Genomic DNA, 25,380 nt, shown 5'->3' with positions numbered 1-25,380 from the left:
TCAAGTTCTTTGGGGCAAGTTTGGTCTTCACTGTCAGGATATTCAATTTCTTCTCCTCTCTGTGCAGAATACAGCAGCAGCAGGAGCAGGAGCAGCCACCAAGGGGCCCCTCTCAGGGCTCCAGCATTTATATACCCTCTCACGAGCCCCCAGAATTCCAGCTGTCATACTCTTGCAGAAACTCTGCAGCTAGCAAAATCACGACCCTGCTAGAGCATGAGACAAATTCATAAGCTGCTGTGGACAATCTGAAGCAGCCCCATATCCCACACCTGGGACTGAAACATAATCCCATAGCATTTCTGTGTTTTTAAAGAAGCAAAAAGTTCTTGCTACACATAGTATAGCAACATATAAATATACATATATATGTATATTTACACACACGCACATATATATGGTTTTCAAGACAGCATATGTAGACCAGCCTGTCCTCAAACTCAGAGCTTTGCCTGCCTCTGCCTCTCAAGTGCTGGGATTACACCCATGCTCCACAATGCCTGGTACAGTATTAAAAAAAAAAGTTAAAGAAAGCCAGTGACCCTCAGAGAGAAGGGTAATCTAGAAAGTACCAAAATCTATCTTAAGGACAACAAAAACTGGGGCTGGAGAGGTGGGTCAGTGGTGAAGAGCACTGGCTGCTCTTCCAAAGGACCTAGGTTCAAATCCCAGCACCCACATGGCAGTTGACAACTGTCTGTAACTCCAGTTCCAGGAGATCTGACACCCTCATACATACACACATGAAGGCAAAACACAAACGTAAATAAAATAATTTTTAAAAGCCCCAACATTTGAAATACAAGAAGCAAGCAGTGATGACAAATGCCTGTAATCTCAGCACTTTGGAGCTAAATGCAGGAAGATCAGTTCAATGCTCTCCTAAGCTACAGACGGAGTTCAGCCTAGGCTGCGTAGTCTGAGCTGCGTGAGGCACCGCATACAAGAAAATATGGGGCCAGTTGAGGTGGCACACTGAGAAAAGGTGTTGGCTGCTGAACTTCTTTAAATTTTTGTTTTTTACAATTATTCATTGTATATCCCGATTGTAGCCCCCTCCCTCAATTCCTTCCAAGTCCCACCCTCCCTCCATCTTCTCCCCCGTCCCCTTCCCTTAGTTCACTGAGAGGGGGAGTTCTCTGCCACCTGACCCTAGCTTATCAAGTCTCCTCTTCCTCTGTGTCCTGGCAAGGCCCAAGGCTGCCAAACTTGATGACCCAAATCAGATCCCTGGGACCCACGTGGTGGAAGAAAACTCTCTAAGTGCCTCTCTGATCTTCACCCCCTTAAACACACGCACACAAACTGAATAAAACATCATTTAAAGTTAAAAAGCTGAGGGCAATGGTGTGCACGTGTTTAAAAAGTAAAAATCACGTAAGACAGTTTATGCTTTGCTAGCCATGCTCCTACTCAGGAAAGTCTACTGTGTGGGGCTGGAGGATGGCTCAGTGGTTAGTGCACCAAGTTTGGTTTCTAGTACCTACAGTAGGCAGCTCAGAATCACCTACAATTACAGCTCCAGGGGGATCCAACATTATCTTCTGGCCTCTGTACACATGCCATATATACATCCATAGATAAACACACATTAAAAAATAAAAACAAAAAGCCCACTGAGAATGGCATAGGAAGAGCAGTCCATCAGGCTGGCTTTGCTTCCAGGGGCCTACAGAGTTCTCCGGGAACACACCCACTCCCAAGAGCATTGCCACCGTCACACACTCCCGGGACGCACACCTCTCCTGTCCCCAGATGAAGACTGTTTTTGTCTCTCCTCGAGGTAACCACCCTCGCTGCCAACTTTGAACATGACAAAAATCAGTCCAGATCAGTTAGACTAGAAAAGGATTTATTTCAACTGGAGCAAAGCAGTCACGCACGCTGCACCGGTGGAGACTGGAAGGGGTGAGGGGAGCTGTACCCGGACTGTCCCATGCCCGCCATGGGGTAAACAAACAGCAAACCCACCCTCCATTCCTTGCAGTTCTCTAGGCCCCAGACCCTGCCCTCCAGCATCATGATGTAATGAGAGTTCTTCTGTTCCAAGAAAGAAAGGCTCAAACAGTGCCCTCGGGAAGGCAAGCCGTGCGCTCCTCTGTCTCCCACTCTTCCTTATGACATGCTGTCCTGTATGGGCAGACCTCCACTTGCAAGCCCTGGAGAACACTCATCCCTGGCTGCTGGCAAGTTGCTATGCCTTGACTCTTCCATTCTGGAGCACCTCTGAGGGCAATGTCTGGAGATGCTGCTGCCTCAGGCGAGGTAACTGAGAATACAGCTCAAAGCCCTCTGGGAGGCTGGCGTTGGGAAGCTTATAGTGGAGGAGATGCTGCCGCAGCCCCTGTAGAGAGGCAAAACCCAAAAAGTGGGTGGTGAGAGTTTGTTGAGATTTGGTTCCTTAAGCCCCCTGGAGCTTTCACCTGCCTGATACCACAATACTACCTCATCAGCCAGCAGCCACGTTTTCTGCAGCATGCTCCTTCGGGCAGCCTTCACCTCATCCTAGGAGCATAAGAGGATGTGGCGCTAAGCAAGGACTGGTACCCACCACCGGCCTTGCTTAACCCTCACCCCATCCCCAACCGGCCCACTAGCTCCCCACCTCCCTTTGAAGGTAGGGATGTCACTTACCGAGCTCTTCGGGTCTTGGGAGAAGATAAAACTATTGACGTGAGCCACAGCTACAACGTAGAGGATGGGGCACCAGCGTGGGCGGAGTGCCCCGGTAACCAGGGCCCGGAAATAGAGCTGGAGGAGAGCCAGGCTGTCTTCAGCAGGCTCCGTGTAGCACTCCAGAGGCACAGGCAGCTGCGATGGAGGGAGATGATATGCTCAGGGCCAGTGTGGAAATGTGCAGCAGTGGATGACTGCTGGTCACATGACACCACACCATCAGGCAGAGATCAGATCCTGGAAAGACATGGGTGAACTAAAGAGCAGAGACTGGTGCTGGAGCATCCAGCAACAAACATTGCTGAGCCTGAGCATCCAAGGACGCATAAAGCCCAGGGTTTCATTGTCAGAGCACACAGGTGCGCTGACACACAAAGTGTGTCTTTTTTTTCTTTTCTTTTAAAGATTTATTACGTATACAGTGTTCTGCCCACACACCAGAAGAGGGCACCAGATCTCATTATAGATGGTTGTGGACCACCATGTGGTTGCTGGGAATTGAACTCAGTAAGAGCAGCCAGTGCTCTTAACCCCTGAGCCATCTCTTCAGCCCCGTACTGATCTCTTATTTGTTTATTTATTCATTTATTATGTGTACAGTACTCTGCCTGCATGTACGCCTGCACATCAGAAGAGGGCACCAGATCATGTGGATGCTGGGAATTGAACTCAAGGACTTTTGGAAGAGTAGCTGGTGCGCTTCCCCTCTGAGCCATCTCTCCAGCCCCTGTGCTCATTTCTTAAAGAGTATTTTTTTTATACATTATTTAACGTACATGCGAGTTTTGCCTTCGTGTGCGTCTGCACCACAGGTGCTGGTGCTTGAGGAGGTGGCGAGCCTCTGCATGGGTGCTGGGAATCAGCCCTGGTCCTCGTAACAAGCGTACGTAATCACTGAGCCAACTCTCCAGTCACCTTCTTAAGAGTATGTAATGTCGGCAAATATGATGTAAGGTTAAATGAAACAATTCATTATGCAGTAATTCCAATTTTATAAAAATACACACGGGGGTTGGAGAGATGGCTCAGAGATTAAGAACACTCTTTGTTCTTCCAAAGGTCCTGAGTTCAATTCCCAGCAACCACATGGTGGCTCATAACCAACTATACTAAGATCTGGTGTGCAGGCAGAATGTTGTATAAATAATAAATAAATCTTTAAAAAAAAATACACAAGCATACAAAAGAGACTGGAAAAAATAGAAATTAAAATGATTGTGGCCGAGCTGGGAGTGGAAGCCCACCATTTCTGAACTCATACAGAAGGCTAAGGCAGGGGAACCAAAAGACTGAGTCAGCCTGGGTTACAAGGGAAGACACTATCTCAAAAACTTATTTCTTGAGACAGGGTCTTTATGTAGCTCTGGCTCTGAACTTCTGTGTAAACTGGGCTGGCCTCAGAGTCAGACACTCACCTGCCTCTGCCTCCTAACGTGCTGCAATTAAAGGTGTACACCTCCCCTGGCTCTAAAACTTTTAAAAATAAAAACATTATTATATGTAACTATAAACCTTTTTAAATTTTTTTCAGTCTATGCTTTAGGTGTGTCTGTGTGTGAATGCACCTCTGTGGGCAGGTGTGCATGCTCAAGCGGCAGCAGAGCTGGAGGACACTGGATCCCCTGTTCTGCTTCCCTGTCTTACTCCTTTCAGACAGTCTCATCCAATATGGAGCTGGAGCGGCATCGGCGAGCACTGTTAGCTGAGCTACAATCCTTACTTAGAACCTGCTGCTGTGGAGACAGTGTCTGCTCTGAAGCCTAGACCAGACTAGAACTCTCTATGGCTGTCCTTGAACAAGAGGCAGAGCCAGGTGGATCTTTGTGTGCCCGAGGTCAGCCTGGTCTACTGTTGGTTCCAAGACAGCCAAAGCTACACAGAGAAACCCTGTCTCGAAAAACCAACAAAACAAAACCACCCCCCTAAAAAAGAAAAAGAAAAAAAACATAAACAAACAAACAAACAAACAAAAAACACAGAAATATGACTTTGTTTTTTGGTCTTAGCATATTTTTCACCTTGACTATAGTTTATAAGCAGAAGTCAAACCTTGTTAATAGCATGAATCACTGCCAGGTGATAGTGACACAGGCCTGTAATCCCAGCACTCAGAGGGCAGAAGATGGATCTCTGTGAGTCCAGGCCAGCCTGGTCTCCAGAATTCCAGGACAGACAGCCAGGGCTACACAGAGAAATCCTGTCTCAAAAGTCAAAAACAAAGTACTACTACCACTAATAATAATATAAATATCTACTCTCTGGCACACACATGGTAAAAACCCTTCTAATCTCTACCATCTTGATACCTTCAAAGAGGTAAGGAGGACCTGAGGCCCACCAAAGCTCCACACTGCTCAGGACTGCTTCTAGTGTCCCGTTCACGGGTCCTAAGCAGGCCTAAATAGGCTGAGAACGCACCTGAGTCAGAGGCAGGCCAAGTGCACGCAAGACTCCCACGTGCTCCCCAAAGAGGGCAAGGCGCAAAGTGACAGTGAACCGGCGCTGCAGAGGAAGGAGGACCAGAGCTCCAAATAAGTGGTCTCCAAAAGAGACAGCCTCGAAGTGCTCTAAGAAGCTGGCGTAGAGGTCAGGAAAAGAGGACAGGCCGGGGAGCGGGCAGTCCAGGTTGAGGCTTGGCAAGACTTGGGGCCGACAGAGCCTTGCCAAAAGAGCCGTCACCAGATGCTGGATGGGAGTCTCTCGAAACAGCTCGCTGTCCACCAGGAACATACACATGAGCCGTGCCAGGCGGGCAGCCGGAGGCACAGCCCAGAGGGCTTCAGGGCGCCAGCTCTCCAGAACTAGCACCCACTGGAGGACACGCATGGCGATGCCCAGAGTGTCAGCAGCAGGCAGCCCAGAGGCAGTATCTGTAGCCTGGTGGTAGAGCTGTATCAAAGGCTGGAAAGGCCAGTCAGTGGGCAGCAGCGGCTCCTTAGGCACAGGCAGCAGCAGGCTTGACACTCGCAGTAGCTCCCCACGGTACAGGGCTTGGGAGGTCAGCAGACTGGCTCGGGCTGAGGAACAGTGGGCCAGGTAGCAGCTGCGGATGCTGGGGAGATCCTGGCAAGCTTGAGCTAGGAGAGAGCCTCGTCTACACTGAGGGTCCCCACTGTTCCCTAATGACAGTCCATCGGAGAAGTCAGCCGCCTCTGGTCCCCCTGATGCATTTTCCCTGTAACAGGATCCAAAAGCCAAAACTGAGGGCTGGAACTATAGCACCCACACAACTGTCCCAGTTCTCGAGGGTTTCAAGGTCAGTCGTGGGCCTTTCTGCTCCCCCCACTGCCTTTCACTCCACTGTATTGCAAGAGAGTTAGAAGATGGAACAGGGGCAAACTGACTTAAGCTTCTATGCTTGCGCTCCAGCTGTGCTGGGATTAAGGTGTGTTCCACCCAACTCCTTCTTTCCCATTTATTTACTTATGTACTTACCTACGCATTTATTTATGTATTTATCTTTGAGGCAATCCCATTCTCATGTAGCCCAGGCTAACCTAGAACTTGGCAGGTAGCTACCTCCCAAGTGCTGGGATGATAGGTGTGTAACACCATACCAGGTGCCCCTTAAGTCAGAGCCAGATGTGCCAAGCAGGAGATTTACTGTTCAACTACATCCCTAGCTTATGTAACTTTTTTTTTTTTTTTTTTACCACTGTCATACTGTGAAGTCTTATCACTCTCAGATGGGATGAAGATCAGTAGCCTTATCTTTATTTTACTGAGAGAATATCAAATTAAGTGTAACATGTGAAAGAAAGAGACTAAAACCCGGGTTTCCTGGCTCTCAGATGCTGTTGTGTTAACAGAATTTAGCAGTATCCAAAAGTGCCAAACCCCTGAAGCCTGACCCCCCCTAGACTTACGGCAGGAACTCCAGCCGGAACACACAGCTCAGCAGCAGCTCCTGGGCGAGGTATTCAGTTCCGGGCAGCAGCCGGCTCAGCAGGACCAAAGCCATGGCATGGTAGAGAGCGGTACTGGCGGCTGGCTCTGGCTGCGATGTTGCCTAGGGAGGAAAGACAGGGAGGTAGGCAGTGCAAAGAAGGCAGCATGGAGAGCACAAAGCAGAGAAGCAGAAAAGAGCGAGGGAATAGATGGAAAGACGGAAGATATAAAGCAGGGAATAGAGCTAACACAGAGCTTGCATGGCTGAGTAGAAGGAGCACGGGCAGCAGAGGGCAGGAGGGACCACAGGGTGGGGCTGAGCCTGCAGACAGGGACCCACCGCTTTCTGGGCCAGGGCGAGCACCAGGTACTGCAGGTGGTACTCATGGCGCAGGGCCCAGGCGGAGAAGGGTGTGAGCTGTGGGGCAGGCGCAGGAGCCACACACTGGAGGGTGTAGTTCTGGAGTCCTGGGGCAGTCAGCACAGCGGCCAGCTGAGGAAACACGTTTGTTTAGATCCAGAAACTGACTCTGAAGTGTTCTAGGGCTCCCCAGATTGCTGCCCTTTCCCAGCCACCTAGAAAAATCAGGCCTCCCTTCTTCCACCCACCCCACCCCCTTACCTCTGCTATCTTATCCCCAAGCCTGGCCTCTAAACAGGCACCCTAGGCTTACCTGCCCACAAAGCCCCTTGTGGATCCGGGCCAGAATGTTGACAAGAGAGAGGAGGGCAGTGAGGAATGGGAAGGGTGAGGCTGAGCCAGCCACACTAAGAGAGGGCCGACCTCCTGCACAGCCCAGTGACGCAAGGCTGGGGAGAGCTTCAGGGGCAGCAGCACAGGACAGCGGATTGCAGAGCGGGGAGCAGTGCCTGCAGGGAGAATGCAGATGCTCAGGGTATTCTGGTTTGCTGAGTCAAACCGGGACTTGGCTGTGTAGACCAGTTCCTCAGAGTTCAGGGTTGCTCCCTGCTGGGAAGCTGGGTTTCTTCAGGCCCCTGAAGGGCCACATCCTGGGATGGATTGGGGAGACAGAGACCCAGGAGCCTCTCAGGAGAGGAACTACCTCCACCCCACATACCCCCAGCTGCCTACACAGAACATACCTTAAGGAATCCCACAGACTGCCCAGAGAAGGATGTCTCAGCAGAGGCAGCAGGAACTCATCCACAAAGCGCTCCATGTCCTGAAGCCAATCTTCTGGGCACAGGCTTGACTGGAGGACCAAGAGGTTCACTGAGCTGATGGGCCAAAACACCCATATTCCTAGCCCTATATATCCAGACCAGTCCTACCATGCTGAGGGTCTCAAACAAAAATCTGTTTGGACACTTCCACAGCCTGACCTTTCTGAAAGAGAGCCCTGAGCTCGCTTTAGTGCACGACATCTAGGGTGCATGAGGAGCACAGAGGAAAGCTGAACTGCTCTTGGGGTCTCTGGTCCCATCAACATGGTTCTTGAAAGCTCCAATGGGAAACAGCAGTAGAAGAAACAGACATGAAAGGTGAGGGTAGGGCTCAGTAGAGAAGCAACTGTCCTGTGTGAGGCTCTGGATTCCACTCAATACCACATCCACACACCTACATCCAAAGCCACAGAAAGGGCAGCGGGAGGAAAGGTGCCAGTAGAGAAGAAGTGGGGAAGGAGTAGGAGCAGGACAAAGTGAGCATGGTTCAGACAAAGGAAGGCTGCACTCACCTGCTGGCTCCAGGCCTGATAGTAGGCGCCCAGGAACAGAAGGCAAGCACTGGGCACTGGGCCCAGGGCATTCCACACATCAGGTCTGGGCAGAAACTTCAGGGTCTGCTTTAGACATGGCTCGACCAATGGCTTAAGTCCAGATACCTGTGTCCAGGTGACTGAGGAAGGGATGGCCGACACACAGGACTCAGCAGAGCCACTGCAGGAGTGCCAAAGAGGTGAAAGTAAGGATCTGGCTGCCTGACTCCCCTGAACTCCAACCACCTTCCCAGTGGAGGAGGGTCCCCATCTGTCCTGGGGTGGCTACTGGGCATGCCTGCTGGCAGGCTTGGAGCCGGCCTACCTAGTGGGTTCGGGATGTGTGCTGCCAGCTGCCAGCGTCAGCTGGGTAAGAAGAGTGAGCAGAGAGGCCATCCGCTGCACGGACAGGGGCTGTGGGGGACGAGTGCTGAGCTCTGCAGGCAGTGTCTGCAAGGCCCGCATGAGCACTGGGTACAGCTCCCTGGGAAAAAAAAACTGCCCATCACTGTATGAAGAGAGACCAAGGTGAAGGCACGAAGCACAGTCCTGCCAGGAGCTTCAGTCTGGTGAAAGGGGAGGAGGAGGGAGAAAGGCCCAGGACAGAGACACTCGTGCAAGGCCAGGTCCTGGAAAGGGAGAAGGCTGCAAACCTTCAAGGGTGGCCCCAGTGGGGAACAGACTCTGATTTCCCCAGGACACTAGTGCTTCTGACAAAGAATGCAGCTATTCTCTCTTGCCCAGCTACCTCACACCCAGCAGAAACCCCCTCACCATTGGCCTCCCTTCCTTGGGACTGTGAACAAAGCTGAGGAAAAGTAAACGCAGAATGGCAGGGCAGTATGAGAAGGCTATCTCTGCCTCTCCTCACCTGTAAAGGTCACCACCCTGGCCATAGGAAGCGGCCACGGCCCACAGACGGAAGGCCTCGGTGCTCAGCGTCTCTGCCTCCTCAGGCGGCAAGGCCAGTTCCTGTGGAACTTCAGCAATGAATCTGCACAGACGGCTCCTGATGTCAAAGCTGCTCAGCTGGAGAGGAGAAGGTGTGGGCATCAGGGTCATCCGGTTCTCTTGGAAAAGGGCTCAAGCTGCTCCTCTTCTAAGTCTCTGTGATGCCACAGGGCCTGTGGCTCTGGGCAGGGGTGAAAGAACCTTGGCCCCCTCCTTCGTCTTTTTTTTTTTACTTTAGCATTTATTTGGGGCTACAGGCACTCATATGTCAGAACATGCATACGGAAATCAGATGAAACTTGAGTCACTTTCCTCCTTTTTCCATGTGGGTTCCAGAGACTGAACTCAGGTTATCAGGCTTGGCAGCAAGCACTTTTACCTGCTGAGCCACCTCACCGGCCAGTGCTCCTTCCTTCTTTTTACATGGTATCTGGTAGGTACTTCTTCTACTCGGCTATAGGTGATAAGTGCCTGTCTGTATGCAGCAACTTTGGACAGGCTGGGGTCAGGGAGCCCTTCCTACATCATGACCCAGGTGACCAGGTGTCTGCCTGCTGGCTTCTGTTGGATTTCTAAGCAACTGGACCAGAGAGGAGGAGGAGGATTGAGGTAGCTATCCAGGGGTCATGCTTCATCCAGCCCAAACCAGCCTTGTCTTATGCCCTCCATCTCTTGCTCTGTGTCCTGCTTACCAGCCGGGCAGCAATATTCCTCCCGGCGGAAGCCAGGACTCTCAGCAGTTTCATGGCAGCAGCACAAGGTACTTTGGATAGACTGGGAGTAGGCCCCACCCCAATGGGGGCCCAACTGGTCGGCAGGAACTCTTGAACTACGGTCTCTATTAGCCGAGGACACTCCAGAACCTGTGGGAGACAGAGACGAGCAAGATGAGGTCCACCGTCTGAGCACAGACCACAGGCTTATTATGCCTATAATCTCAGTACTCAGGAAGCTGAGGAAGGATTTCCACAAGTTTCAGGCCAGCCTAAGCTATACAGTGAGCTCTAGGCCAGCCTGAGCTATAATAAGACCCTATCTCAAAACAACAGCACAACAAAAAGAAAAGAGAAAAGCAAAACATAAAACAAGAAAAAGGTTTGTCCATTCATTGCCCTCCCTTCCTTCTTACCCTTGTGGCTGACTCCAGGGAATGCCGGGCCAAGCGGATAAGCACAGCTAGGATATCAAGGACCACAGAGGGTCCGGGGCAGGTCACCTCCAGCACATAGCGAAGGCGAGGCAGCAGGTTGGTAGCCAGGAGCCCCTAGGACTCAGAAAGAAATCCATTGCCACATAAGGGGGACACCCAGGTCTTGGTGACCTCTCCTGCCCAACAAAGGTCTCCTGACCTTGACCTGCCCTCTAGGTCAAGGGTAGGAAAAAAGATTGCCCTCTACCTTGATGACATCATGTCTGGCCAGGTCAGGTGGAGGGCGGTTTCCTTCCTCAGGTGTCTTCTTCTTTGCCTTTTCTGTTGCGGGTTCTTCATCCTCACCTTCATCCTCTTTGTCCTCCTGGCTGGGCATCAGAGGGAACACCGAAGCTCCATGATACCAAGAGAAGGTGCTGTCAAGGAGCTCCTGCCAGAGCACGGGAACAGAGGTGGGAAGAGACAGAAAGGCAAAAATGGTTCTGGAATAAAGGACACACACAAACAGCAGGGAGGCAAGGCTCCTGGGCTGTGGCCTTTAGAAGTGGCTGACACCTGGCCCCCTATTCTCCATTCTGCCTGCAAAGCCTGGGCAAAGGGCACACCCAGAATGAGGAGCAGAGCCCTGCCACCTCAGAACCCATTCCTGTCCCCACCATACCTCATCTCCAGGAGCTACGAGCAGAGTACGGAGAGCCCGGACAGCTGCCGCGATGACACCGTCCACCCTGTCATCCAGAGAGAAGCGCAGCAGGAAGAGGAAACCGGCATCCAAGAGGAGGCGCAAGATACTGCCCACCAGGCGGTCCCCAAACTCACCAGCCTGGGCCTTGGGACAGGAGGAATAAACTTTGTTGAAGAAGCAGAAGTTGTATAGAACCTTTGCTGACCCATGAGCCTGCATTTACCTCATTCCTAGTCAGACCCACAGTAAAAGGGAAAAGTCTAAGATTGGGGGGTGAGGGGTGGGGCAGGGCTAGGAGGACCAGACTAGCAGTACACTCACCCTGCCGATGATCTGGGACAACACGTGCAATGCAAGCGCTCTCTGCTGGGACACCTGGCTGCGGGTCAGGTGGAACAGCTCCTGTAGAGAGTACCCTGCTCTCTGATGCAGGGACAGAAAGTCAGAAGCAATCAAGACCCAGGGCAGTTGCCCTAAATACCCAAGAAGGCGTCAAGAAAAAGGTAAGATAAACAAGTGATAACCTGCTCTCCCTGCAGCCTCAAGCTGAGAGATGATACAGGACACGACACAGCAAAGGTGGCATAAAGCAAACAGGGATAGAGTGGCTCATGTTTAATTTCCAGTCAGAGGCCAGGTGTGGAAGAGGAACCTGGTCTCAGTGCTTGGGTATGGCCTCAGCGGCCAGCATGGACTAGGGTACAGACATTCTTTGGAGTGAGCTATGTTAGGCTGTGAAAACACGGGTACCATGTGGCGGCATCAGCAGAGTAGTACACAGGAGCAAAGGAGGCAAAGCTTGAGGGTCTATGGACTGTCCTGCCAACATGAGGAACTAGAACATTATTGTGTGAGCAAAGGTGAGCTGGGAAAGTTTCCAAAATAAGGGATAGCTTGAGTTAGGCCAGAAGAAATCAGGATGGCGGCCCATGAGGGAGGAGGGAATGGCCTGAGGGAAAACACGCAAGGCCTGGCTGTCGAGTTCCAGAACACAGTAGAAAGAACAGCATTTTCACTCTGAGAAATTGAGTGACAGCAAGACCATGAGCTGGAACAGGACACACTGGAGGACAAGGCAGCTGACCAGGGCTCTTTTTACTGCATAGTGTTAAACACTTCCAAGAGATGCCCATTTTTCCTTGTCCCATGCCTTACTTCCGCCTCTTCTCCATGGTGATGCAGGCCCAGATGGGTGGGCAGATCCACATCCGGTGCCAGGAGCTCTCCCTGAAGGCTGAATCGGGCCTGCATCCTCTAAGAGAAAGAAAAAGACTGGGCTGGGTACAGCAGGGGCTTCTCCAAACTCAATCACCTTCAATCTCAGGCCTTTTAGGATTAGGTCTGGGCTCTACCTGATTGGAAATAAGGCTTGTGTGGCCTTAGGACCAGGCAGCATGATGGAAGAGAAGCTGAATGCTAAGAAGAGCTGTTTCTCAGGCCCCGGTTCTGGGGCAGAAGAGCAGCAGCAGCCCCATCCCACCTGTTTCCCTCACCTCCTTGGTCTGCTGCTGCCGGAGTGGGGGCAGGTCCTGGGTCCAGTGGAGCTTTTCCAGCTCAACAGTGTCCATATGCAACCACTCTTTGTGGGGGGTCACAGGCAGCTTCGGCGCTAGGGAGGGAGAAGCACAGTATTCCTCCAGGGCTCAGCTCCCGGGTCTGTAAGATCCCTACTGGCAGAAAGCAGCTGCCTCAGGCCCCCTGCACTGAACCTAGCAGCTCCCGCCCTGAGCTGTGGCTAACTGGTATGGCTTCGGGGCTGGAACCCCTGGCAACTGGATGGATGTTTCAACTACAGCAGACACAGCTGGCCCTGGCTCCAGCCCCCTGCTGACTCCAAAGATTTGCTTGGAGGAGGAGAAGAAAAGGAAGCAGAGGAAGGACAGAAAAGGAAGACAGGCACCATACGTCAAGGAAAGTCCAGAAGTCCACTCTTTGGTACCAGCCCTCTGAAGGAGCAAGGGGACAGGGACAAAGAGCAGACAGCTATGCTGCTCCAGGGGGCAGAATATGGAAACACCTCTAACATGGCCTCCTGTTCCTCACCCCACCCCGCCCCCCACTCAACCTGTCTGGCTGGCCCAGCCGTCCTCCAGGAGCAGGAAGCTCCGGCTGTCATAATTCAATTTCCCCTTTTGTTAATCCCTAATGGAATAATCTTGTTTCTGGGAAATGAGTGCTTCCACTGGCCTCTGCTTCTGGTCAGGCCTGTCCGTAGTCCTGCACCAGACTCTTCTCCCCCTACCCTGGTCCTGCCACCACCCACCCCAACAGAACACTGTAAGCGAAGGGGGAGCTGGGCAGCTGCAGCAGGAGATGGTCTGCCTGGGGAAGGAGCCTCAGTCACACCTTGCTGCGTCTTTGGGTGGGGGGGAGAAGCAGTAGCAAGAGGACAAGAAACCAGAAGTGTGTGCAGGAAGCTGTGCTCCAGCAAGTGAGGACAATCCGGGCCAATTTAAAGGACTAACCAAGATTAACATTCCATGTCCAAGGGCAGTCCAGCGTGTCTCTTCTCCATCAGCCAGGCCAAGGACAAAGGACATTTTTTTCTACCTTTTTCTTTTTTCAGTTATTTATTTTGTGTATGAGGAGAGGGGTGTGTGTGTGTGTGTGTGTGTGTGTGTGTGTGGTGTGTGTGTGTGGTGTGTGTGTGTGTGTGCAAGTGCAGGAGTGTGCGTGTGTGCTATGGGTGTGGAAGTCAGAAAACAATAGGTGGGAGCTGCTTTGTCTTCTACCACGCAGGCCTCAGGGGCCTAAGTCAGGCGGTCAGGCTTGGAGCATGCACCTGGATTCTCTTGAGTCATCTCATTAGCCCACTCCCCTCTTTCGTAGCTGCGGCTGTCTTAGAACCCGACATGTAGACGCCAGGCTGGCCTCAAACTGACAGACATTGCCTAACTCTACCTCTCAAGGGTGCTGGAATTAAAGGGCTACGGCACCACTGCTGGCTCTTTCTTTCTTCTCTACTCTTACCCACCAAAAGATGCATCTCTCCTCCAAACCTGGGGCTCCGGGCTCCAGCTCGTCCTCCTTGCTTGGCTCGCCGGTAGAAGTTGACGTGATGGGCTCTTCCTTAGTGATAGGAACTGAGGGTCTTTCCGGGCTCTGCTCCTTAGAGGCCTCTGTTCCTGTTTGCTCCCAGGCATGGCTATGAGATCTCAAGAAGGCCACCAAGCTGGGGTCTAGGGGTAGAGGTGGAGAGAGAAGAAGAAGCAGGGTGGGCACTCCCCAGCCTCCTACACACCTGACGCCTGATGAAGCTCCCCATCTCTGAGTGCCAAGGTCAAGACAAATTGCTTCCCCATCTTGGCCCAGGCCCCCTGTGTTCTTCTATGGCTCTTTAATGACCCTGGCAGCCCAACCTGCCCCTGGGCCTGACTATCCCCCATGCCCCTGCCTCCAGAGTCCTCTGGCTCTCGCTCCTATGCCTGAACCTCTGCCAACAGGTCAGAAGTCTGAAGTGGCTGTGGGAGAAAACAAGTGACTGGAGCCAAAAGGAAAGCGCTTAGCCAAACAGTTTCTTTCATTTTCTCTCAGGTTGTACACACACTGACTAAAAACTGAGTATGTATCACACAAGCACTCCATACAGAGTGGGAACAAGACTGAGCAGAAGCAAGGGGTGGCAGAGCACACTGCCGTATGGACCACAGAGCGTACGTGGTTTCACTAGAGGGCACGGTGTGGCTTAATAAAGCGCGGCATGAGCTGCACCAGCTAGCACAGCAACACCAAACGGGGCCGGCGTGGCTAGACCCGTCAGAAGCACTGAATCTTGGATTTAACCCTCTAGGTGTCTCAATCCAATCTGTAGGACTAGATGCATAGTCCTTTCTGGCATGTCCAAGGCTCTGGGTTCCAGCGGTAGCACTGGGACCCCCACCCCATTAATCCATTCTACCGTCCTCGGCAGCTATGGGACTTGTGGAGAAGTTCTTACATTTCTGAGCCTCACAGGTTTTCCTTGGAGGATCTCTTGGTCTAAGCTGTTACTGGGGCATGGAGAGGCACTATGCGCCGTGGTGTACATGGAGGACAGAGAACAGCTCAGCGGAACCAGTGCTCTTCCACTTTACGTGGGCTCTAGGAATCCCACTCTGGCCATGAGCCTGCTCACAAACAGTTCCCCACTGAGCCATCTCATGAGCGTCAGGTTTTATGTTCTTAAGGAAGGGTCTCCCAGAGCCAGGGTGGCCTAAAACTAGCCATGAAGCTAAGCAGGGACGTTGGTCTTTCCTCCTCTACTTCCTAAGTGCTGGGGTTAAAGGCCATGGACCACCCTGAGCAGCAGAGCCTGTTTTGTTTTTTCATTAGTAAATACCATAATTACTAACTAAGTTAATACCATGTCTCTCCCAGGAGTAGAGGAACAATTTTAGGACAAAACATGCATGAAAGTATTCAGCATATAGCTCATCAATCTCCAATGCCACTAAATAAGTAAATAGTCCAGACATGTCTGCCCTGTACTTGTATACCTTAGTGGCTCACTGCTTTCCTCAACTCCTTTAGGGGCTGGGGGTATGGTTCCGTGGTAGGGCACTTGCCTAGAATATGTGAGGACTAGAGTTCAATCCTAGCTACACACACACACACACACACACACACACACACACACACACACACACACGCACACACACGGCACAGCCCGGCACTCACAGTAAGTCTTCCCTGCAAGTGGCAGCTCCTGCTTAGCTTGCCCCTAGCAAGAAGGCCTAGCATCCATACCAAGCTGAGCCAGTAACTGCTGCTGCTCCTTCAGGATTTCCTCAGGATGCATGGCTTGCAGTCTTGCTACGTTCTCTTCATGGATGGTCTGGGCTTCCTGCTCAGCCGCCTGGCTCCTGAGCCCCTTCCCTGTGATCAGATTTGGTCTACGGAAGCCATGGCTACTCCCTGGAAGCTGGCTGTCCTTGTCCCTGGAGGAGGGTGTCTCACAGGGCACAGCACCTGAAAGAAGGGCACAATCACTTTTATTGCTCTGCCCTCTCGGCTCTACCTAGACCCTCTGGCCTCTTCAGTAAGGCGGCTAGCCCAGAGACCAGCGATCAACCTAGGGGGCGATCAACCTGAGGCAGCTCCCTCGAGCTGGGATCACACGTAGTTGTTAAGCCGCCCGACATAGGAGCTAGCAATCAAATTAGGACCCTCTGCGGGAGTCTTCACCTGAGCCCTCTCTCCAGCCCAGGGTCTTGGCTTTCAATGCTGTCGATGAGGTAGTTTCCAAGGATGAGTGGCAGCATTAATGACTCACCCTCCCTTAGTAGTTTGTATCTGAAATCAATTAAAAGCATGCTGGGGGGAGCTGGAGAGACGGCTCAGGGGCTAAGAGCACTTGCTCTTCTTGCAGAGGTCCCAGGCTTAGTTCTGATCACCGACATGGTGACTCACAACCATCCAAAACTCCAGTTCCAGGGGATCCCATGCCCCTTTCTGACCTCAGAGAGCACCACGCATGCACACGATACACCTACATGTGTAAGCAGAACACAGCACACATAAAATAAAACTAAAGAAATCTAAACAATTTTTATTTGTATTAGGTTTTTTTTTTTTTTTTTCAGTTTGTTTTTGTTTTGTTTTGCCCGAGACAGGGTTTCTTTGTGTAGCCCTAGCTATCTGGACTCACTTTGTAGACCAGGCTGGCCTCAGATTCACAGAGATCCACCTGCCTCTGCCTCCTGAGTGCTGGGATTACAGGTGTGTGCCACGAAACCCAGAAAAAAAAAATTAATTTTGGTATAGTGATACAAATTCAAGTTTGTTTATTTATTTATTTATTATGTATAGTGTTTTGCTTATATGTACTCTTGCTCACCAGTAGAGGGCATCAGATCTCACCATAGGTGAGTGTGAGCCACCATGTGGTTGCTGGGAATTGAACTCAGGACCTTTGGTAAAACAGCCAGTGCTCTTCACCTGAGCCATCACTCCAGCCCCAGCAAAAAAATTTAAAGAAAGAATAAATAAATAAATGAGTGTACCTTTGAGAGGCCGGGGACAGAATGCAGCTGCAGATCCTTGCTAGGATACATGAAGCCCTGAGTTTGCTCCCTATAACCACATACACAGGGCACGATGGCACAAGTCTGCATTGCCAGCAATGCATAGGCAATTTTTAAGTCATTCTCCATTGAGCTCTGAGTTCGAGGCCAGACTGGCAATACACTAGAGCTTGTTTCAGCTCGCTCCACCACCACCAAAAAAGAAATGTTTGTAAGAGACAGAGGAGCCCAAGCTTAAGCAGTTCCAGCCCAGCAGCACTCACCCTCCGGTGGATCTAGGTTGGGGACAACATGCCCAGCTGATGAGACCCTGTTTTCTGCGACTCTCCTTGCTGCGATCTCTTGGGCAAAGATGCTCCTCTTCCCAGACGGTGCAAGTTTCGCCTAGAGGGCGAAGGGAAAATAAGAAAACCCCAAATTGTTGATGTTAATTACCTGCTCTTCCTTAGCTCTGGAACGACAAAAGAAAAGAAACTTTCCCAGAGAAAGCAGAACTTCTGGGATGTGATGGTAAACATCGAAACCCGAGCACTCTGGAGGTACAGGCAGAAAGGAGTTCAAGACGCTCTCTGCTATTCAGGAGGTTTGAAGCCTGCACACGAGAAGTGAGACCTAGTGTAAAAGGGAGGGAGGAAGAGGAAGAAAAAGAGAGGGCTAGCAATATGGCTTAGTAAGGGTACTTGAAGCCTGACAACATGGGCTTGTCCCATGGGACCCACATGTTGGAAGGAGAGCACTGACTCTTACAGGTTTTCTTCTGATTCCATGCTCAGGTCTGAACATACTCATGCATGCACACGCACAAGCAAACACACACACATATATAAAAGTACATGCTCTGTAAGCATGAGGAATTGCGCTTGAATCCCTATAACACGTGTAAGACTGGGTACAATTAGCATGTATCTGTAATCCCAAACTTTTTAAAGCAAGACGGGAGACAGAAAAAAGAATCCCTGGAAATTCAAAGGCCATCCATCTATGGCTAAGGGTGGTGGTGCACGCCCTCAATCCCAGCACTCCAGAGGTAGAGGCAGGAGGATCTCTGTGAATCTGAGGCCAGTCTGGTCTTTAGAGTGACTTTCTAAGGCTACATAGAGAGACATCTCAAAAAACAAAACAAAAACCATAGGCCATCTAATCTGACATACAAAGCGGTGAACAACAAAGAGGTACTATTTTAAAGAAGGTAGAAGGCAGGAAATGACACCTGAGGTGATCTTCTGCCCTCTAAAACTCACACATACAAACTTGTGCCCACACATCATACACACATATACAGACACACACCAAAAGGAGGGAGAAGGTAGGACTTCAACTGTGGGAAGAGATCAGGGTGCATCTCCTGCCCACCATGGGGAAGCACTGGATTCAACTCCCAGCACTGCAAACAAAACAAAACGAAACAAAAACCAACAACAGGGTCAGATAGATGGCTCAGAGGTTAAGAGCACTTGCTGTTCTTCCAAAGGTCCCGAGTTCAATTCCCAGCAACCACATGGTGTCTCACAACCATCTCTACTGTAATCTGGTGCCCTCTTTCTGGTTTATAGGGACACATGCAGGCAGAATACTATACACTGTATAAATAATAAATAAATGTTTAAAAAAAAAACAACCCAACAACAAAAAAAGCAATTCCAAGACTTGGGAAGGATGAGGCAAAGACATTTTTGTGAGTCTAAGGCAGCCTCCTACCCAGTCTCAAAAAAAAAGGGGGGTGGGGTGGTGGAGTGGGGAGGGGCTGGACAGATGGCTCAGTGGTTAGGAGCACTTGCTTTTCTTGTAGAAAACTTGAGTTCAAGTACTAGCCCCCACAAAGTGCCTCACGGACACTGATTAACTGCCATTCCAGGGGATCAGAGACCCTCTTCTGATCTCCATGGGCACCAGGCGTGCAACGTGGCGCACATGCATACATCATGCAGGCGAGACACTCATCCAAATAAAAACAAAATATTAAACAAGGCTAGCGAGATGGCGCAGCAGCTAAGGCCACTTGATGCCTATTCTTCCAGAGGACCTAAATTCAGCCCGCAGCACCATCATCAGAGAGCTCACAGGCACCTGTAACTCCAGCTCCGAGGGAACTCCTTTCTGGCTGCTGCAGGCACCAGCACTCACATGTACCTACCCACACACAGATACATAGACGTGGTTTTTAAATCTTTAGAAAACATAAAAGGTTTTGTCGTCACTACCCAAAGTCGCTTCCTAGGGAAGGCGCACTCTGCGAGCCTCTCGAAACCTAAGCGCTGCCTGTGCTGGACGGCTTCCTGTCGGCTGGACACAAGCTAGAGCCATCTGAAAGGAGAGTCAGCTCTCAGGCAGAGTCAGCTCTCTGTCCTCGTTGTTTCGCCAGACAGGGTTTCTCTGTGCAGCTCTGGGTGTCCTGGAATTCACGCTGCAGCCCAGGCTGGCCTCAGACTCAGTGATCCACCTGCCTCTGCCTCCTGAGTGCTGGGATTAAAGGCGTGCCCAACCACTGCCTGGCTTTAAGGAGGGTCGGGCCTGCTGTGGGTAGTGACATCCCTGGCCTGGTGGTCCTGGGTTCTATAAGAAAGCAGGCTGAGTAAACCGTGAGGAGTAAGCCGGTGAGCAGTACCCCTTCAGGGCCCCTGCACCAGCGTCTGCCTACAGGTTTCCGCCCTGCTTGAGTTCGTGTCCCGATGAAAGTGATACTGAAATAAACCCTTTCATCTCCAAATTGCTTTTGGTCATTGTGTTTCAAAGCAACAGAAACCTGACTAAGGCTTGACCTCAGGTGACTTCTGCTTACCTGTCTGTCCTGTGAGCGATGGAACACGGGAGGGAAGGCAACACCACTGGGCACGGGGAGAGTCATGGTGACTGAACTTGTATCTCGTTCCTGTGACAACAGAACACGAAGTAATGAAGATGCACAGGCTTCTCCAGGCTGAACCCTCTCCCTCATTCCAGGGGCTCATGAACCCATGTTGGATCCAGTCTGGGCGCTGCTTACCTAGCCCCAACCTGACTGTGGAGTGTCCAACTCTGCCTTTCTGCAGCACCCTCCACCAACCCCCCCCCAGGTGGGCGGCCCTCCCCCACCAGCTGGGCTGACACGTACAATAATCTTAGACAAGACAGCAGTGATGTGCTGATCATGTCTATTCAGACTCTCTTCAGGGTCTTCATCAGGAGGCGGGGGGTGGCCAGGGTTGGGTTTAGCTCTCTTTGCAGGGGCTGGAACCAGGGCTGGGGGCAAATCCGGGAGATCTGAAAGCAAAAGAATCCAGATGTTGAGGATAGTCACACTTTCCTAAGGAAAAGAACAGAAGACAGCTGCTCTGGGCCCCGGCTCAAGCTGTGTTATCTTGGGTCTGACATTTAACTTCTCTGAACCTCAGCTTCTTTATCTACATAATGGAGCTGCGGGGCTGGGTGTGGCCGTGCACACCTGGTATCCCAATATTTGCAGAGCTTAGGTAGAAGGTGGTCACAAGTTCAAAGTCAGTTTGTGCTTAATAGTGAGTTTCAAGCAAGCTAGTGTCACAGAGCAAGAGCCTTTCTCACAAACAAAATAGAATACTTAAAAACAAAAACAAAACAAAACCTCTGCTGTTTTTTTCAGCAACAGAGGTTATGGCTGGAGCAGAATTCGGCCAGCTCAGAATAAAAGTGGGGTCCCTCAGGCCGACCCCCCTCTCCTCGAGACCACGCCCACAGGAACTCACTGTCTAGTTGCACCACATCCCGATGGCCCTGCCGTGCAAGCTGGTCTGGATGGGTATCGCCTCGCCTTCTACTTCCTTTCACCAGCTGCACCGCTGGCGCTGCACCAGCCTGGAGGAACTGGGTCTGGAAGCGCAGTAGGTCCACCTCAGACTCCCCAGGCTTTGGTCTGGACAGCATGATGACACTGGAGTGGTAACCTTTGTATGACTCCTTCCAGCACTGCTGGGAGAATCCCTCTCAGTCACCCCTGAAAGCAAAGAAACAACGGCCTTTCTAACTGAACACTAAGTATCGATCTTTCTCATGGGTTAGTGTGACCTCATCCTCATTGCCACTTCCTTCTCTTTCGGTCCTCCTTGGCGGACAATCTAGTAAAATTAGTTATAGCCAAGGTAAGGGTGTTGTGGATCTAAAAAGGTTTCTGTTTTAATCCCAGGTGTGGGATGTGGGCCTGACTCAGATGGTCCACAGCAGCAGACTATTTGCCTCCTGCGGGCTCTGAGAGGAGCTCTTTGCCAGCTGCAGATAGTTTAAATCTGAGGACTCTGGAGAGAGAATAAATGCCAGAACCTAGAGAGTGTGGAGTGACTCCGAGGAAGAGCAAGGCTGCTACTGCTTCCCCCTTGCAGCTCCTGGTTGCTGTTGCTGCAGTGAGACAGGAAGCTGGAGATCTCCTAAGATGAGGACTGCACTGGCTCTGAGGAACCTGACGACCCTAGCCAGCAGGAAGCAGCTAAGAGAACTGTGCCCCTTTCCCACTAACCCCTTCTCTCTCCTGTCTGGTGTTGGAAGGGATTGGGGTGCAGTAGGGAGAAAGATGTAAGAAATGTAAATAAAAGAGTTTTTAAAAATTACGCCAACACAAGGGTGTCAGCACAAGCCTGGAACCCCAGCGCTTGGGAGTGAAGGCAAGAGGGTAAAGAGTTCCGGGTTATCCTTGGCTGTACTGTAAGTTCAAAAGCCAGTCTGAGATCCATAAAACTCTGTGCCAAAAAAACAAACAAGAGCCATGCACAATGGTGCACAACTTTAATTCCAGTACTTGGGAGGCAGAGGCAGGTGGATCTCTGTGAGTCTGAAGCCAACCTGGTCTACCTAGTGAGTTCCAGGACAGCCAGGGTTACACAGTGAGACCATGTCTGAAAAAACAAAACAACCACCAAAAAGTATAGCCAAATTAGGTTGTTTACAATCTATGGGTGACAAAGCTCTCAAAAATCTCTCAGATTACATGATGTTGGTAGCGACCTTTTATATGTACTAAAAAGCCACTGAACTGTACACTTTAAACAGATACATTCACCAGGCAGGGTGGCACATGTCTTTAGGGTGGCAAAAGCTAGTGGATCTCTGTGAATCTGAGGCTACCTTGGTCTCCACAGATACTGTCAAAAACAATAAACAAACAAATCAACAGGAGCTCAAAGGCTCAACCACTTGCTGCCGAGACTGGCAACCTGAATCTAATTCCCAACCCACAGGGTGAGGAGAGAGAACCAGTCCCTGCAAACTGCCGTCTGACCCCCACAAGCAGTGTGGCATGTGTGCCGCCCCTCCACAAAATACATAAATAAATGTAATAAAAGTTAAATGTAAAAATCTGGCCCACAGGAGAGCCCAGTGAGGCAACATCTTCCAAAGGCTGAGACCAGTAAGAAGCAGGAAGAGACAAGACAGAGAGGTCTGAATAGCAACAGAGACAATATACTTCCTCACTCTCCAACCCTATGCAGGAGCAGATGTAATAACTAGAATTACTACACCAGTAGAGAAAATATCCCTAACACAAGAGCTAAAGGGGGCAGAAACGTCAAAATAATCACAAATGTGTAACTTAAGGAATAGTACCGAAAGTGAGCTGTGACTGGCGATGCCTGGAACCCTAGCACTCAGGAGTTTGTTAAAGAAGGATTGAGAGTCCCAAGACAGCTTGTGCTATAATATAGCAAGATAAAAAAACAATGTTACCACTAAAAACGCTTTCGGGAGTTTACTTTGGGCAGAGGAGTGTACAAAAAGACTATAATAGAAAAAAAAAAATCAGTAAGTCAGAAATCAAGTATCAGCTCCACTACTTGCTAGTGTAAAGCAAATTATTTAAGCTATCCCGAAAGCAGTTTCAAGACTGTAAAGTGCAGAGGCCTGGGCCACCCATAATCCTAGCACTTGGGAAGTGGAAGGAGGATAAGGAGTTTCGAGTCACTCTGGGATACATGAAACCTTTCAAAACAACAACAGCGAAAGATTATCTCACGCAACGAGCCTACCACAGTACCTGTTATATAAATAAACCTCAGTGAATGAAAACAGCTAGTCCCGTGCTAGGTAAAGAAGCAAACTCTCCTACAAACCCCAGGAGGGGGGGGTTGTCTAAAATCAATTTGTCCTACAAGTTACACCCCAAATTAAAATAAGGATGATTCCTACAGATCATCTCTGAGGCGAAGGAAAACTAACAATGGATCTACTGGGTTTTCGAATTGCCCCTTACACTGCAGCGTATACCTCGGCGACACAACTCGTCCCGAGCCTGCGCCTAAGGTTTCAGTTAAAGCCTCCCGGGCCACCCACGTCGGCCACCGAGCGCCTGCTCGGGCGGCTCTAAATGAAGGGGTGTGTAGCCGGAGGTCTGTGCAGCACAGGGGCCTCGGCCACTTCTCTGCAGAGATTCCTAAGCAAGTTATGACAAAGCAATCCGACACCTTGCTCCTGGGTCCTCCGCCCGAGCCGCCCGCGGGTGAGCCTGAGGACAAGCAGGTCCCTGCAACCAGCCACCTACTCCAACGAGGACCCCCTGGGCGCCGCCATCTTGCCCGCGCGGAGCGGCACTTCCGCCGCCACTGGCGTCCAGCTTCCGCAGAGCAGCCCCGCCTGCCGCTCTGGCTCGGACGCGGTCACTCTAAGGCTCCCTGCCCTGCGTCGTCCTTCTGAGCCCCAGGCGTCTCATCCCTGCACAGACCCTCGGGACACTGGGGTTTGGTGTACTGCAGACTCAGGCCTTCCCACACACAGCATCACTGGCAGAGGCACAAACTAGCCCGTCCTTCTCCGCTCACCGCCGTGCTCAACCGCATCCCACATTTCAGTCCCCGCAGTCAGCAGAGAAGAGTCTGCCCAAACACCAACCTAACCTCCCCAGGGTGATTACGGACGAGCGGGAAGGTAACTGTGAGAGTGACCCAAAGGAAGCAACACTCCCAGAGAGCACTGTAAGCACTCTGTGTTCCTGGAAAGACTGGAAAGAAAAGGGCCCGGTTGTCATCAAGGTTACCCGCTTCCGGGCTTCCTGAGCATCTTGCCTTTGTTCTTGCCACTCTCCCTTCCAGGAAATTCAACAGCTTCCTCTACTGCCTTCTCCCACAGAGTCTTTCCCCTTTAAGGTCTAGCCAGGGCCAACAGCAGAACCTTTGGTGTACCAATCAGGTCTGAACTTCTGAACTTGGAAATCTAAGTGGCCTGTGCTGATTACTTAGGTAGCCAGCTGCAACAATTACTAGTTACCTTTTCACAAAAGTTCTTTCAGCCTTGTGATGCAGAAGGCTTATATATTTTTTGTAATCCCAGTACTTGGAAGCTTGATATCGGAGGATGACAAATTCAAGGGCCAATGAACTACACCATAAGACCCCTGTTTTTGTTGTTGTTTGGTTGGTTTTGTTTTTTTTTTCCAGACAGTTTCTCTGTGTGGTCCTGGCTGTCCAGGAACTCACTCTGTAGACCAGCCTGGCCTCAGACTTAGACTTCCAAGTGCTGGGATTAAAGGCATGCACCACCACTGACAGGTGAGACCATGCTTTTATATTTTTAGATGTATTTATTTCCTTTTCAATATACAAATGTTTTGCTTGGATGTGTATTTGTGTACCATGTGCATGCCTGGTTCCCTGGGAAGCCAGAAGAGGAAGTTAGACCTCCCTGGAACTGGAGTTACAGACAGTTGTGAGCTGCCATGTGGGTGCTGGGAATCGAACCCAGGTCCTCTGCAAGAACAACAAGTAGGTGCTCTTTGAAAAAAAAAATGTTTTTTTTACAGGTGCATACCTGTAATCCCAGCACTCAGGGAAGCAGAGGCAGGCAGATCTCTGTGAATTCATGGCTAGCCTGGCCTACAAAGCAAGTCCAGGATAGCCAAGGCTACACAGAGAAACCCTTTCTCAAAAATGATGATGATGATGATGATGATGATGATAAACCAGGCATAGCGGTTCATGCCTATAATCCCAGCGCTCAGGGAGACAGAGGCAGGTGGATTGCTGTGAGTTCGAGGCCAGCCTGGTCTACAAAGCAAGTCCAGGACACTCAAGGCTACACAGAGAAAGCCTGTCTCAAAAAAACAAAACAAAACAAAAAACAAAAAAGGGGGGAGGGGCTGGAGATATGGCTCAGAAGGTAAGAGCACTGCCTGTCCTTGAGTTCAATTTCCAGCAACCACATGGTGGCTCATAACCATCTATAATGAGATCTGGTGCCGCCTTCTGGCATGTAGGCAGAACACTGTATATATAATAAATCTTTTTTTAAAAAGTTAAAATTAGGTTTTTAAAAATACCCAAGAAAATATTTTATATGTGTCTATTTTATTGTATAAGTGTTTTTGTTTGTATGTAAGTG

General features: G+C 50.6%; 1 protein-coding gene across 3 annotated transcripts; it reads right to left on the bottom strand.

Annotated features, from left to right (window-relative positions):
* Positions 1-1,835: 1,835 nt before the first annotated feature.
* On the bottom strand, positions 1,836-23,869 carry Rpap1 (RNA polymerase II associated protein 1). Of its 3 annotated transcripts, none has more exons than XM_021640581.2 (25): positions 23,472-23,869; positions 20,769-21,016; positions 20,162-20,310; positions 19,850-19,939; positions 17,334-17,454; positions 15,794-16,015; positions 14,068-14,247; positions 12,562-12,677; positions 12,224-12,322; positions 11,390-11,491; positions 11,045-11,212; positions 10,631-10,813; positions 10,363-10,497; positions 9,926-10,096; positions 9,154-9,311; positions 8,608-8,766; positions 8,262-8,463; positions 7,669-7,778; positions 7,239-7,434; positions 6,905-7,057; positions 6,543-6,685; positions 5,095-5,851; positions 2,635-2,811; positions 2,446-2,505; positions 1,836-2,344 (listed from the first exon to the last, which is right to left on the bottom strand). In XM_021640581.2, exons 2-25 carry the CDS (start codon positions 20,944-20,946, stop codon positions 2,195-2,197), a joined length of 4,179 nt encoding a protein of 1,392 aa, XP_021496256.1. In that variant the 5' UTR covers positions 20,947-21,016; positions 23,472-23,869; the 3' UTR covers positions 1,836-2,194. The 3 variants fall into 3 exon arrangements, with proteins under 3 accessions (XP_021496256.1, XP_060228124.1, XP_060228125.1); XM_060372141.1 differs by having other exon boundaries at positions 23,549-23,869; XM_060372142.1 differs by lacking the exons at positions 17,334-17,454; positions 19,850-19,939; positions 20,162-20,310; positions 20,769-21,016; positions 23,472-23,869 and adding an exon at positions 16,232-16,341.
* Positions 23,870-25,380: the final 1,511 nt, after the last annotated feature.

Source organism: Meriones unguiculatus, chromosome 18 (assembly GCF_030254825.1).
Source record: "Meriones unguiculatus strain TT.TT164.6M chromosome 18, Bangor_MerUng_6.1, whole genome shotgun sequence".
NCBI lineage: Eukaryota > Metazoa > Chordata > Mammalia > Rodentia > Muridae > Meriones > Meriones unguiculatus.
This window is presented reverse-complemented; position numbering and strand designations above follow the sequence as displayed.